The sequence below is a fragment of the Protopterus annectens genome, chromosome 1.part2, assembly GCF_019279795.1.
Source record: "Protopterus annectens isolate FY-2018-M chromosome 1.part2, PAN1.0, whole genome shotgun sequence".
In the NCBI taxonomy this organism is placed as follows: Eukaryota; Metazoa; Chordata; order Ceratodontiformes; family Protopteridae; genus Protopterus; species Protopterus annectens.
Genome location: NC_056727.1, coordinates 902,083,185 through 902,098,274, shown reverse-complemented (window position 1 = coordinate 902,098,274; position 15,090 = coordinate 902,083,185). Strand labels below are relative to the sequence as shown.

The window sequence follows — 15,090 nt, the reverse complement described above, 5'->3', positions numbered from 1 at the left end:
AAACATTTTCCAGGAGAGAAATTGCATTTCTGAAGTTGCTGCTGGTTCAAAAGGAGGAAGAGTTAATTTTTCCAAGACGTAATTGAGGTCCCATGCAGGTACTGGTGGTTTTCTGGGAGGTTTGATATTCTTTATCCCTCTTAGAAACTGTCTTAGCAAGGGATGTGAAAACACAGGTGGATCACAGTTGCATTTTGCTGAGATTGCTGAAGCGTGAATTTTTATGGAAGAATATGAGAGGCCACTATGAAACATTTCTGCCAAGTATTCTAATATCTGTGGTATGCTCATTACTGATGCATCCTGGCCCTTGTTGGCATTCCAGATGATGAATCTCTTCCACTTGGCTGAATAGGTTTTTCTGGTGGAAGGTCTGCGTGCTTCCAGTAAGATTTCTTGTACTTTTTCGGAAAGAGAGATATGGGTGAATGTCATGGAACCCTCCAAGCTGTCAGCTGCAAAGTTTGCAGGTTTTGATGAACAGTCCTGTAATTGTGCTGAGTTAGAAGCAGAGGCCATTGAGGCAAGGGCCACGGTTTGGTGTGAGTTATGCTCAGTAGCAATGGATACCAGTGCTGCCTTGGCCAGTCTGGAGCTATCAAAATTCCTTTTGGTTGCTGTGCTTTGATCTTCAGTAACACCTTGGTCAGTAATGGTAGAGGAGGGAATGCATAAATTGTTAGGGAATTCCAGCTGAAGGAAAGAGTATCCGTTCTCCAGGCTAGAGGATGGTGCGTCCTTGAACAGAACTTCTCCAGGTAATGATTGAGGTGAGAAGCAAAGAGATCTATGTCCGGTCTTCCCCATGCACTTGTTATTTGTGAGAAAATGTGTGGATGCAGCATCCATTCGTGCGGATCCAAGAAATTTCTGCTCAGCCTGTCCGCCAGAACATTGCCCTTGCCTGGAACAAACTGGGATTGCAAGTGGATGTTCAGATTCAGGGACTTTTCCCAAAGAGTCATTGTTAGTCTGCAGAGGGGGTAAGAGTGAGTGCCTCTCTGCTTGTTTATATACCACATGACAGTGGTGTTGTCTGTCCTTATTAGCAGATGACCTTGTTGAAGGGATTTCCCGAAGGCCTCGATTGCATGTATCACTGCCAACATCTCTTTTTGATTTATGTGCAGATGCATTTCCCTGGGAGTCCATTGCCCTTGAATGCATCTGCCCTCCATGTGCGCCCCCCATCCATGATCTGAGGCATCTGTTGTAATGGTTTGACTTGCTAGAGGTTTGTTGAAAGACATGCCTTTGTTTAAATGACCTGCTTGAGCCCTCCACAAAAATTCCCTTTGCAGGCATGGAATGAGTGGTATTACGTCTTCTAGATTGTGGCTGTGTTGAGACCATAAGCTTTTTAGGTACCATTGTAGCTTTCTCATGTGTAGCCTTGCCAGAGGTACCAGAAGAATGCAAGATGCCATGAACCCCAGGGCCTGCAGGATTTTCCTTGCGGTCAGCTTGGTGAGCTTTGCTAGGCTTTTGAAGTAATCTGGTAAATGCTCTTGTTTCTCCTCTGTGAGGAAAGCCATTTGTGATTGTGTGTCCAATTTGGCTCCTAGAAAAATAATCTGTTGGGATGGCAGTAGTCTTGATTTTTGAATGTTGACTGTGTATCCCAAAGCCTGTAGTAGTTGAATGACATAGTCCAAGTTTCTTATCAGGGTTTGTTTACTGTCTGCTTGTATAAGGCAGTCGTCCAGGTAAGGGTATATTTGGATCCCCTGGAGCCTGTAATGTGCAACTACTGATGCCAGGCATTTCGTGAATACTCTGGGCGCAGTAGATAAGCCAAACGGCAATGCTGAGAATTGATAATGCTCTGACCCTGCAAGAAATCTGAGGTATCTTCTGCAACTGTGTCTGATTGGGACATGCAGGTATGCCTCCTTGAGGTCCAGAGTAACCAGCCAAGACCCCTTGCCCAGCATGGGAAGGAGTTGCTGTAAAGTCAGCATTTTGAATTTTGGCACAATGAGAAAAGTGTTTAGAGCGGACAAGTCCAGTATAGGTCTCCATTGCTTTTCTTTTCTTGGAACAAGGAACAGTCTTGAATAGAATCCCTGGCCTTGTTCCTGAGGAGGAACCTTTTCTATTGCTTTTATTTGTAACATCTTTGAAACTTGTATGAGTGCCTCTGCCCTTTGATTTTGTGGCAGATTTGGCATGCCTTGCCTCGTTGGTAAGGTATGGAAGTGGAACCTGTAACCTTTGTCTACTATGTCCAGAATCCATTTGTCCTTGGTTAAAATGTGCCAGTTCTTTGAGAATAAGGATAATTTTCCGCATAGAGGTGCTTCTCTTTGAGCCTTGGTCGGTGGAGTGAAAGTCAAGTCATTGTGATTGTCCCTGTGGTCCAGCTGAACTCCCTGCGCCACTTCTCTGATTTGGTGGTTGCCATTGGCGACCCCTGTAGGAGCCTCGGTATTGCCCTCTACCTCGAGCACACCTGTTTTTTTCCCCTTTGAAACTTGTCAGTGTCTGGAAAGGACCAATTCTTTGAAGGCCAATTCCTGCTGAATCTGGGTGGCTGAACCTGGAGGAAATCCTTGACTGTCTGTACTGATTTAGCCTTTTCCTCAATAGACTTCAACACATCCTGTGCATTAGCACCAAAAAGCTTCTGTTTTTCCAGAGGTGCATCTAGGAGCTTTACTTTAACATGGTCTGGCAGTGGCTGTTCTTTCAGCCAAGCATGTCTACTTATAACGGCCCCTGTCATAGCTGCCCTACATGAAGCTTCCAATGCATCATAACCACACTGAAGAAAATGATTGCTAACCTGCTGAGTGTTATGAACCAAATCCTGCAATGCCTTTCTATCTATAGGCTCAGGAGAGGCTAACTTTTTCTGCAAATCATCCATTAAGAAATCCTGGTACTGAAACATATGAAAAAGACAGTTAAGTGACCTCATGGCAAGGGTGGAAGAGGTATAAACTTTTTTGCCCCATTTCTCCAAGGACCTTGATTCCCTGTGTGCGGGCAAAGGGTTTTTGGCCGAGGAAGTAGCCACTCCTTTGGGCCCCTGAGAAATAGTTTCTAGATCCACAGAGTGGGCATTAAAGAGATGTTTGTGAGTTTCAGGAACCCTGTAATATCTGTCTGGCTTGGCAGGAGCAGGAGGGAGAGAATCAGGGGAAGCACTGGAGTCTGAGTATACATCATCCAAGACATCCAACACTGGAGGGATAGCTAATGGTCTGTGCTGGGGTAACTTAAGGAAGGTACGTAGCCTTTTCCTGGAGTCAGAAAATTCCTGACCCTGCCACTGAAAATGTTCTCTCATAGAGTGGAGAACTTCTCCGAAAGAAATATCCTCTGGAGGACAGGCAGAAGGAATTGATTCCTCTGCATCAGAGTCCTCGTAGGCCTGGAAGGATTCTTCCTGGGTATCTGAATGCTCAGAATCCCTAGAGGCTTCATCCGAAGAGAGGGTATCTGTCTGCTCAGTCCTAGGCCTTTTATCTGCAGGAGGCTGAGAACCTCTGCCTGGATGTGACTGAGAACCTCTGCTTAGAGAGATTAGATCTGCAGCTAGGGTCATGATCTGTTTATCAGAAGAAGGGCCCTGGGAGAAAGTTTTAGGAGGATGGGCCTTAGCCTGGCTGGTGGCCTTAGCACGTGTGAAGGCCTTGATTGACATGGAGACCGGAGGCCTAGCTGCCCCACGTGCAGGAGTAACTTCATCCACTGGTATGGTGTCAGGTAAATCCTGAGCTTCGGTTTCGGGAGGAAAATCAACAACCGGCACCGGGGAAACCTCCGGGACCGAAGTACGTGGTAACGTGGTGTCGTCGGCCTGGAGCGGTGGAATTACCGCCTCCGAAGAGACCGATGCACTCGCGGAAGGCTTAGGCGTGGTGTCGGTGGACGACGCGGGCCGAGGATGTCGGTCCCAGTCCTTGCGTTTTTTGGAAATATGTGCTGTCGGTTGTTCCGACGGCATAATATAAGCGTAATTTTCACCAAAAAAGCCTTCGGCAAATTCTGCCCGGCACCTGAGTGTGCGCTTATTAAAGCAAGCACAGGCAACACAGGCTGAGACGTCGTGGTCTTGGCCCAGGCAGGGAAGGCAGTAAGAATGGAAGTCCTTATGAGGTATTTGTTTACCACAAGACAAACAATTATTAACTTTTTCAATTTTTTCTGACATCGGCTGAGGCAAGAAAAATGTTCCCCAACGGGGTACTTAGCTTTTTGATGACTTCGGTAACTGAAAACACAGGAGCTGACCGACCGGCACTTGCGAACTGCTTTTGCTTCGGGCACCGCGCGGCAAGAAAGACTGAAGAAGATGGCGTCGGCTGATGCTTTTATACCCCAGCCGCTCTGACGTCGGGGAGGAGGCGACATCAGCCAACACCGGACCCAGACTTTGGAATCTGGCCGACCGAAGGGCTGCCTGAGGCAGGACAACCCATATGTCAGGACTGCAGTTGCATTCTTGAAGGACATCTGCAAAGTATCAATCACACCAGATGTAGTTTAGACATGCAAACTGCAGTTCTACAAGTAGTAAATGAAAAAGACTGGAAGTCTGTTGACTGTGCTAATCAGGTGGGAGAAATATAAAACATAACCCCCAGTTTGCTTAGAATAACACTGAATGGATTAAGAAATGGCTGAAAGCAAGACATTTTTCTGTTCTTACTAATATTTGATTAAGTCTCCTGACATAAAGTGCATATATACTGTATTGTTACAAAGAAATTTCTATACAGCACTAAATTAACAGGAATTTTAAACATGAGGTGGTGGCAAAGTTTTATCAGTGACTGCTAAATATGCTAGTGATATTTACATAAGAAAGTATTCTTTCTTAGTTTAATGTAGCCATGCATTACTAACACAGTAAGGAAGGCTGGAAAGAAGCAAGTTAAAGTTATTATAATACTGTGATCTTTGGCCACTGAGGGGATGCAGATTTGTATTGGTCATGTTATATACAGAGTTAAAAGATAATAACCTCTCCTGTCTTTATACAAGTGAATAAACAGATTAATGCTATCAGTTTAAGCTATAGACAACACTGCCACCTCACAGTAAGAGGTCCTCTGTTTCAATTCTGTGGGGAGTCTGCAGGCTCTCTCTGTGTTCGCACAGGTTTTCTCTGGTACTCTGTTTTCCTTTCACACTCCAAAGACATGCAGCAGATAGACCAGATACTTTAAACTGGTCATTGGAGTGAAATTGTGTGTGTGTGTGTGTGTGTGTGTGTGTGTGTGTGTGTGTGTGTGTGTGTGTGTGAGTGGTATGGAAGAACAGCCGTGGCATGTCTAGATACCAGGCGGCATGAACCTTGGCTCTACATGACTGTTACTGTTGAAGTGACATCCCAACCCCATGTGGAAACTGAGAAAAAGAGAATGTGGATGGATGGACTTAAAAATGAAGAACAATATATGCTTGTGGCCATCTGTACTTTCATCCACATCTAATTTCAGAGGGTTGCACAGAAGGTGACTATCTTTTTTTGGGGGGGGAGGTGGACACTATTCCCAGATATAATTTATGTATCCTTGCAAGCATTTTTTCCTCAATTTACTGTAAACTATTATTTTGTCAGTTATGAAAATTAATCTTTGGACAAAACATACTGCTTCCATGAAAGAAGAAAACAAAGACTAAATTTCTTTTTCTTGTGATTTTTGTTTAGGAGATCACCAGATGAAAAGGAAGGGTGGGAAAGATGTAAAATGTACCTCAGAATATCTAAAAACTGCATGAGGGCAGTGTGAAACTAAGTAGTAGTCTTTCTGTAAAACTTCAATTCACCAAAGGCTAGCTCTATTGATCAAAGTTGGACATCAGAGATGCATATGGGCAATAATGTGTCTAGAACTGGTAGGAAATGAGGCTGTCTGTGGATAAGTGCCAAATCCAGAAGTTATTTGATCACAGGCAAATTTTCTTTGACCTGCTCTAATACAGTCCCAACCCATTCCAGTTATTCCTTTCCATTCTGTTACTTCCTGCAGACTCCCTTGGTTTTTAAAGAAACCAGCTACCACTGCCTGTGAGCTGTTATACCATGTTCTAAATATATGGGTGCCTGCACCAGGACAAGCTTTTAGGCACATCTGTGTCACTAGCATCTTTCTCATAGTGTACGCAATTCTTATAAAACATTCAAGAAGCTTGCTGGACAGCAAGCCTTTAACACTATGCAACAAATGTTAATTCACAAAATTAAAATAATCATTAATGCTGGCAGCAATTACCATACCTTTTTCAGATTTCATTTCTTCAATTTCTTTTTTTAGCCTCTCAATTTCTGAGAGTAGCTCGAAATTCTTCTTTTCAGCTTCTTGCAGTTTGCTTAAAATAAATAAGTGATGAATATAAAAAGCTGGTCTAGCATGTGCTTCAGCAGCCATGTACATTTTCTGAGATATATTTAGATGAGTTAAATAAACTACTAATTCAATATATTTTCCATACAATATTTCCGGAAATTCTGAGTATTCATGGATTTATTTCCAGTACCAACATTATTAAATTCAGGGCACTGTGACAGATGGCAGCTGTTCTGACAAGCAAGGGCCGTAAGTATTAAGCATGGGACACCAGCCCACTGCAGGAAATACTCACTTACATATACCCACGTATATTATAGAGGATCACTAGTTGAATTCATTTTCATGGCTTTGAAGGATGGGAAGGAATCAAGAATGAAGCTTGTTTATCAACAGCATTATGGGATGTTAGCATTTGCTTGGTGGGATTGTTACACAGTGGGGAGTACGATTTTGCCATTTCTCCACCATTTTCCAGTCTCAGACTTCATATATATAATTAGCAGGGGGTTGTTTATTTTTGACTTATGAAGTGTTGACCATTTGTGGTCGATGTAGTGGACTGGCAATTTTGCAAAATATAACCATATGATCATGTATATTACATTTATATGTAAGCATATAAAACACACACCTACATTTATGGGACTTACGGATGACAAACATTTAAGGCACATGCAGAAAACTGTGTTGTCCTTCTTTTGCTGTCTACAAGAGTGATTCAAGCAAAATTATGCAAAACATACAAACAGATATACAACAACTGAAAAAAAAAAAAATACAACTGACAGACTAAGAAGAAAAACTGTCCAACAGACCACGGAACACGAATAAAACATAAAAATAAGCACATATTTTTACTTAGTGTATATTAAAGAGTTTTATATACAACAATGCTACTCACTTTTTACAGCAGGAAACTGAAAAATGAAGCAAACTAGGGCAAACATATCTTCTCTTAGCAAACAACTTGGAAATGTGCTTAAACTTTTGTTTTCTGACTCAAATTTAATAAGTTGTATGTTACTAAATGCAATAAGACAGCAGACTTGCTAAAATGGTGTATTGTACAGTATATCTCACATCATGTAGCACTTTGTTAATTAGATTGCAAACAAAGGTTCACCTTTTACTGTACGGAGCAGGTTTTAAAGGCGTTCTCTGAGGACAAGAACACAACTTAGATGAGCCTCAGTGATATCCCAGGATGCCTCCTACATAGTCTGAAATATGACCCATCATGGAATCACTATTCAACCACAACCTCTGAAAAGGCTTTGTGCCACATGGAGAGAAGAACACAATAGTCATCCCTATGCATAAGGGCAGGCAATACCAAGAACTACAGGCCCTAGTCTTGCTAAGCTCATATGCAAAGCCGTTGAATGAATTATCATAGAAATGATTAACAATGACGTAGGAAATCTTCAGACACTATTTACAATTCAGTTTAGTTTTGCCAAAGGCAGGTCATGCCTACTGAACCTGGTGGACTTCTCTGAGAAGGTCACTAAAGCAATGGATGAGAGCAAAATGGTGAATACTACCTACCTTGACCTAGCTAAGCATTTCATACAATACCCCACAAAGGTGTTGTAAATAAACTCATGGAATTAGGTATAAACCTATGTGGAATCCGTTGGATACCCAGCTGGCTCACAGATAGGACCTAGGAAGTTAGGATTGGCAAGATCACCGCCAGTTACCAGTGGTGTTACTCATGGCTCCATGCTGGGTCCACTTCTTTTTGTCATCTATTTCTCAGAAGTCAAGGCCAGTGTCGAGGGCCTCTGGCTCACTAAGTTTGCAGATGATTGCAGATGAGTAATCACAGAACCTCCCACGCCAAGATGTTAACATTTTGCAGAAAGGTCTAAACACAGACAAATGACTGGTGAAAACGCCACAGCTTAAAACTCAATGCTGAGGAATGCATAACAGTACCTTTTGGGAATATGGTCATGACAGGAAAAGTACAGTTTTGTACCTACCATAAATGTAGATGTCCGATAGGAATGCATCTGCAGTCCTTACAAATGGGTTGTCCTGTCGTCAGGCAGCCCTTCGGTCGGCCGGATTCCAAAGTCTGGGTCTGGCTTCGGCTGGTGTCGCACTTCACCCGACGTCATTGCTGCAGTTACTCGGGTATAAAGGCATCAGCCGACGCCATTTTCCTCAGTGTTTCTTGCCCCAGATGCCAGGTGCCCTCTAGGAAGGCTAAATTTTGATAAATGCCAATGATTCAAAATATTAGAGAGCAAACAAAAAATAAGCATGTATGTACATATATACAAACAAATACACCATAATAGATTCCCCAGCTAGCTATAAGAGGGCAAATACCTAGGAGTACCACAGAGGGAAGGAGGGTGTGACTGCAGATGCATTCCTATCGGACATCTACATTTATGGTAGGTACAAAACTGTACTATGTCCTTCAAGGATGCATCTGCAGTCCTTACAAATGGGTAGAATACCATAGCCAAACTGGGGAGGAGGAAAGATAGAATTATGGTGTAGTTAAGATCCCTTGCAAAACAGCAGTGGCAAAACCTGCTCGGGATCTGGAGTATAAAGGTAAATTATAATGCTTGGCAAATGTATGCATGGAGCTCCAAGTAGCAGCCTCTAAAATGTCTTTGGTAGCCACTCCTCGTAGAAAAGCTGTGGTAGTGGCTGTAGCTCTTGTAGAGTGAGGCCTGATGTTTTCTGGAGTTTTCTTTCCATGGTAGGAGTAACAAAATCTAATGCAATTTCCTATCCACTTAGATATTGTCTGTTTTGAAATTGCTTTCCCTTCCATTCCTGCTGCATATGCTACCAGTAGCTGGTCAGTTTTTCTATTGCTCTTGGTCCTGTCCAGGTAGTAGCGTAATTGTCTGTGTACATCCAAGGTATGCAACAGTCTTTCTCCCCTGTTCTGTGGATTGGGGAAGAATGTAGGTAGGTGGATAACCTGATTTAAAGATACTCTGGAGACCACCTTAGGCATAAAAGTAGGATTTGTTCTCATGGACTGCCATTAATGCCTGTAGCTCAGAAACCCTTCTTGCTGAAGTGATTGCCAGCAGGAAAGCAGTTTTCCATGATAAGTATTGCAATTCTGCTGTTGCTGCTGGTTCGAAAGGAGGTAGTGTCAGTTTTTCTAGCACAAAGTTCAAGTCCCATGCAGGTAATGGAGGCTTCCTAGGAGGTTTTACATTTTTAATTCCTCTCAGAAACTGCCTGAGCAGAGGATGTGAGAAAACTGGAGGATCCAAGTCGTATTCTGCTGAAATAGCTGAGGCATGAATCTTAATGGAAGAGTAGGACAGGCCTTTGTGGAATAGCTCTGCCAAGTATTCCAGGATGTTGGCTATGTTTACCAGTGACACATCTTCCCCTTTAGCAGTACTCCAAATGAGATATCTTTTCCATTTTGCTGAATAGGTTTTCCTTGTTGAAGGTCTGCGAGCTTCCAAGATAATGTCCTTAACCCTTTGGGATAAATTTGGGTTAATTTGTCTTATGCAATGTTCCAGGCAGTCAGCTGCAGAGTTTTCAGGTTTGGATGCAGGGTGTTGTAATTGTTCTGAGTTAACAGCAAGGGCACTAGGGTAAGGGCCATATCTGTTCCGAGACATGCTCCTCAGTAATGGGTACCAATGTTGCCTTGGCCAATCTGGAGCTATCAGAATGATCCTTGGACGGTCCTCTTTGATCTTCAATAGCACCTTGTGCATCAAAGGAAGTGGTGGGAATGCATATGCTGTCAGATTTTTCCAACTGAAGGATTGGGAGTCCACCTTCCATGCCAATGGGTGGTACGTCCTGGTGCAGAATTTCTTTAATTGGTGATTGAGTGGGGATGCAAATAAGTCTATTTCTGGGAGACCCCATTTTCTTGTAATGGTTTTGAAGATGTCCGGATGCAGCATCCATTCGTGGGCATCCGTGGTAGTCCTGCTTAATATGTCTGCTAGAGTGTTTTCTTTTCCTGGTACAAAGATTGCTTGTAACTGAATGTTGTAACTCAGGGCCACATTCCAGAGGTCCAGGGCCATCCGGCATAGAGGGTACGAATGTGTGCCTCTCTGCTTGTTGATGTACCACATAACTGTGGTGTTGTCTGTCCTTATCATCAATTGGCCTTGTCGAAGAAATGGTTTCAAAGTCTGAATTGCCAGTTTTACTGCCAGCATTTCCTTTAGGTTTATGTGTAGGTGCAGCTGTTCTTGAGTCCATAAACCTTGTATGCATTTGTCCATCATGTGGGCCCCCCAACCGAGGTCTGAGGCATCCGTTGTGATGGCTTGGCTTGGTTGAGTGCTGTGGAAGGGCAATCCTTCGTTTGATTGACAGGCCTGAGCCCACCATTGGAATTCTTGCTTCAGGCATGGAATTACTGGAATTTGAGTTTCTAGGCTGTGCTTGTGCTGAGACCATAAATTCCTTAGGTACCACTGCAGCTTTCTCATATGCAGTCTGGCATGTGGGACCAATATTATGCAGGATGCCATGAAGCCCAATGCTTGTAGGACTTTTCTTGCTGTTAGATGGTTTTGTTGTGTTAATGCCAAGAAGTAGAGAGGGAGTTGCTCCTGTTTTTCTACTGTTAGGAATGCCATTTGTTTGGATGTGTCCAGCTCCGCACCCAAAAAGGTTATCTTTTGGGATGGTATCAGCCTTGACTTTTTTATATTGACTGTATATCCCAGGGCTTGTAGAAGGTAAATGACTCTTTTCAAGTCTTCTGCTAGCTTGTTTTTGTTGGCCGCTTGTATCAGGCAGTCGTCCAGGTAAGGGTAGATTTGGATACCCTGAAGCCTGCAATGAGCGATTACTGATGCCAGGCATTTCGTGAACACTCTGGGCGCAGTAGATAAGCCAAAGGGCAATGCTGAGAATTGATAATGCTCTGATCCTGCAAGAAATCTGAGGTATCTTCTGCAATTTGGTCGTATGGGGACGTGCAGGTATGCCTCCTTGAGATCTAGAGTTACCAGCCAAGACTCCTTGCCCAGCATGGGAAGAAGCTGCTGTAGGGTCAGCATTTTGAATTTTGGAACAATGAGGAATGTGTTTAAAGCGGACAGATCGAGAATAGGTCTCCATTTGCTTTCTTTCCTTGGTACTAGGAAGAGTCTGGAGTAAAAGCCCTTTCCTTGCTCCATATATGGTACCTTTTCCACAGCTCTCATCTTTAATAATTGATTTACTTGTTTTAGAGCTTCTGCCTTTTGATTTGGAGGTAGGTTTGGCATTCCTCTCTTCCTGGTAGAGTATGGAAATGAAACCTGTAACCTTGGTCTATTGTCTGCAAAATCCACTTGTCTCTTGTGATGTAATGCCAGTTCTTTGAAAATAAGGCTAGCTTCCCGCCTAAGGGTGCTTCTAGTTGTTCCCTGGTAGGCGGTGCCAGAGCCAAGTCACTGTGATTGTCCTGTAGTAGTGGTGGTGGCTGTGTCTGTGCCTCGCTGGTTGTTACCCTGCCACTGGCGTCCCCTGTAGGCACCCCTGGATTGGCTTCTGCCTCTTGAACGCCTATTCCTGCCTCTCTGTGCTTTGGAGGAGTCTGGAAAGGACCAATTCTTGGAGGTTGGACCTGTAAGAAATCTTTTACTGTTTGTACAGATTTTGCCTTCTCTTCCATCTTCTTCAGCACCTGTTGTGCAGGAGAGCCAAACAAATTGATCTTGTCCATGGGAGCATCTAATAGTTTTGATTTGACATGGTCCGGTAAGGCCTGCTCTTTTAACCATGCATGCCTTCTGATAACTGTGCCAGTTATGGCTGATCTAAAGGAAGCCTCCAGTGCATCATAGCCGCATTTTAAAGAATGGTTACTAACTTGCTGAATGGTATGTACCATTTCCTGAACATATTTCTTGTCTAAAGGTTCATCAGAGGAGAGTTTTTTGGTTAACTGGTCTAGCATAAATTCTTGATACTGAGTCATATGAAATTGTCAGTTCAAGGCCCTAGCTGACAGAGTAGCAGAAGTGTAAACTTTTACCCCATCTCTAAGGACCTGGATTCCCTTTCAGAGGGAGGGATTTTGGCAGAGGTAGATGCTACAGCCTTAGGCCCCTGGGAGATAGTCTCGGATCTGCAAAAGAGCCTTGTATAAATGGTGATGTGTGTCCGGGACCCTGTAGAACCTATCGGGCTTAGCAGGGGCCGGAGGTAATGAATCAGGAGCAGTACAAGCATCATTAAATGCATCATCTACAACAGAAAGAACTGGAGGTATAGCTAAAGGCCTATGTTGTGGTAAATGCAAAAAGGTTCTAAGCCTTTTTCTGGAGTCTGAAAAATCTTGGCCCTGCCACTGAAATTGTTCCCTCATAGCATGCAAGGTTTCCCCAAAGGAAAATTCCTCAGGCGGAGAGGCAGAAGGGATGGACTTCTTCAGCATCAGAGTCTTCATAAGGGGAAAAGGAGCCTCTGGAGGGTCTGTATTATCTGAATCATCAGAGGAATCATCTGTGGAAACTGGCTCAGGGGGCTCTGCTCTAGGCCTCTTCTCTGGAGGTGGGTGAGAGGCCCTGTCTGGGTGAAGTTGGGATCCCCGGATTAAAGAAATGAGATCCTCTGCTAGACTAAGAATTTGGGAACTGGAGCTAGGCCTGTGAGAGGGGGACTTAACAGGCACAGATTTAGTAGCTTTAGCTGCTTTAGCCCTGGCAAAGGCCTTAATGGACATGGCTGCAGGAGGCCTAGCAGCTCCACGTGCAGGGGTTGAAATATCCAAGGGAATAGTGTCAGATAATTCCTGAGAAACCACAACTGCACGTTGGATTTCAGAAGCCGATTCCACCAGGTTGGAAGAGGCCTCGGTAGAAGGTAAGCTTTCGGCTGAAGGAAGAACCGCTTGCTCGGTTTCAGCGAAACCGAGACACTGCGGTTGTCTTAACCACGGTTTCGCCGAAACCGCGGACCGCGAGTGTCGGTCCTTTTCCTTGCGTTTTTTGGGTATTTGTGAAGTCGGAGGATCCGACGGCATAATATAAGCAAAAACAGAGCCGAAAAACTGCTCAGCAAATTCCGACCGACGTCTAAGCATCCGTCGGTTAAAAGAAGCACAGGCTAGACAAGCTGCTACGTCGTGGTCTGGGCCTAAACAAGGTAAGCAGTAAGAGTGGAAATCTTTATGAGGTATTTGTTTCCCACAAGTTAAACAGTTATTCACTTTTTCTGACATCGGCTGAGGCAAGAAAGAGTCCCCAACGGGGTACTTAGCTTTTTAGAAGCCTTCGGTTGTAGTAATCTCTGGTTCTGACCGACCGGCACTTGCGAACAGCTTCTGCTTCGGGCGCCACGCGGCAAGAAAGACTGAGGAAAATGGCGTCGGCTGATGCCTTTATACCCGAGTAACTGCAGCAATGACGTCGGGAGAAGTGCGACACCAGCCGAAGCCAGACCCAGACTTTGGAATCCGGCCGACCGAAGGGCTGCCTGACGACAGGACAACCCATTTGTAAGGACTGCAGATGCATCCTTGAAGGACATCTACCTCATAGGTTTACAGTAAGTTCTAGGTTAGCCACCCTTGCAGGCCATAATAAGCCTAGACAATTTCCCTTTTTGTGCTGGAAATAACCTCTACCATTTGATTATAGATTGGCCTTACCCATCCCATGGTCAATAATTATATATCAACCCTAATAAGAATAAGTGGGATCATACCATAGATAACGTGAGGGGACCCATGCATAGGATAAAGTATTGAGGAGCTGCCTCTGTCCTTTAGTAGCACAGGGGGCAGTCCTAGGGTAAATTTTCTGTTTTGCATCCACAGATTTAATTTACACTTGAATATGGACAGGGATGAACTTTGTTTTATGTATAAGGGTAGTCTGTTCTACAGCAATGGTACGCTCGTAAGATGTACCTCTCCCTCCAAACCATTCTGCTGATGTTGAAGAAGAGGCTTAGATCCACAGACTGAATATTTCTGATGCCATTTGACTTGTTGATGTGCAGTAAATCCATCAGTAATGGGTTGGAGGCTGCCTTATATGCTAGCACACTACAGTGACAGGACTTTGAGCTGGTTCATGTAGGACAAGTTGATTAGGCCTTGTATCCCTTTAAGTAAGATATCTCTGCCAGTATTCCAGTTCTTGCATGTACCTGGACAGATACATGCAAATGGGGGCATTATATTCAATGACTGGCCCAATGACAGCTGAGTAAAGCGGTACAATGATATTCTTAGACCAAGACACAATCCATTTGTTTATAAGCTGAACAATACAGAAGGATTTTCTTTCAACAATAGATGCATATTGGTCAAAAGTTAAGTTAGGTCACTGTCCGCATAAGTTCCCAAATCGCGAATAACTGGGTCAACTCTTAGGGACGTATTGCCAATGTGGTAGTTCCCTGGGGTAGACGACTTTCCAAAGTTTACAATAATGCAATTTTGGAATTTAGCTTTAGTCCATGATTTTTCCAATGACTACTTATTTGAGACAAACTTTCCTGCAGGATGCCCAAGTCATCTGGGGTTTCAATAACTGCTCCTAACTTACAGTCATCTGCAAACTTAGTCAGACAGAGCCCTTTGGTATTGGCTTTTACTTCAGAAAGGTAGATGCCAAACAGGACAGGTTCCAGAACAGAACCCTGGGAGACTCTACTGGTGAATGGTCTGTTTGTGGAGATAACATTCCCTATTTTGATTAGCTGCATCATATCTGAGAGCCAGTTGGCAATCCATTGGGTGACATGAATTTATTCCCAGTTTATTTCGCTTTTCTGCTATGCCTGAGTGGGGAATTATGTCAAAAGCTTTGGTCAGGCT

The 15,090-nt window shown here is 43.8% G+C and overlaps 1 protein-coding gene across 2 annotated transcripts in view; it reads right to left on the bottom strand.

Annotated features, from left to right (window-relative positions):
• CDC42BPA (CDC42 binding protein kinase alpha) overlaps positions 1-15,090 on the bottom strand; it is a 3,351,611-nt gene that overhangs the window by 835,811 nt on the left and 2,500,710 nt on the right. For both annotated transcript variants that reach the window (XM_044059574.1, XM_044059584.1), the window contains exon 20: positions 6,233-6,324. In XM_044059574.1, coding sequence (XP_043915509.1) covers positions 6,233-6,324 — 92 coding nt within the window. The remainder of the gene's footprint in view (positions 1-6,232; positions 6,325-15,090) is intronic.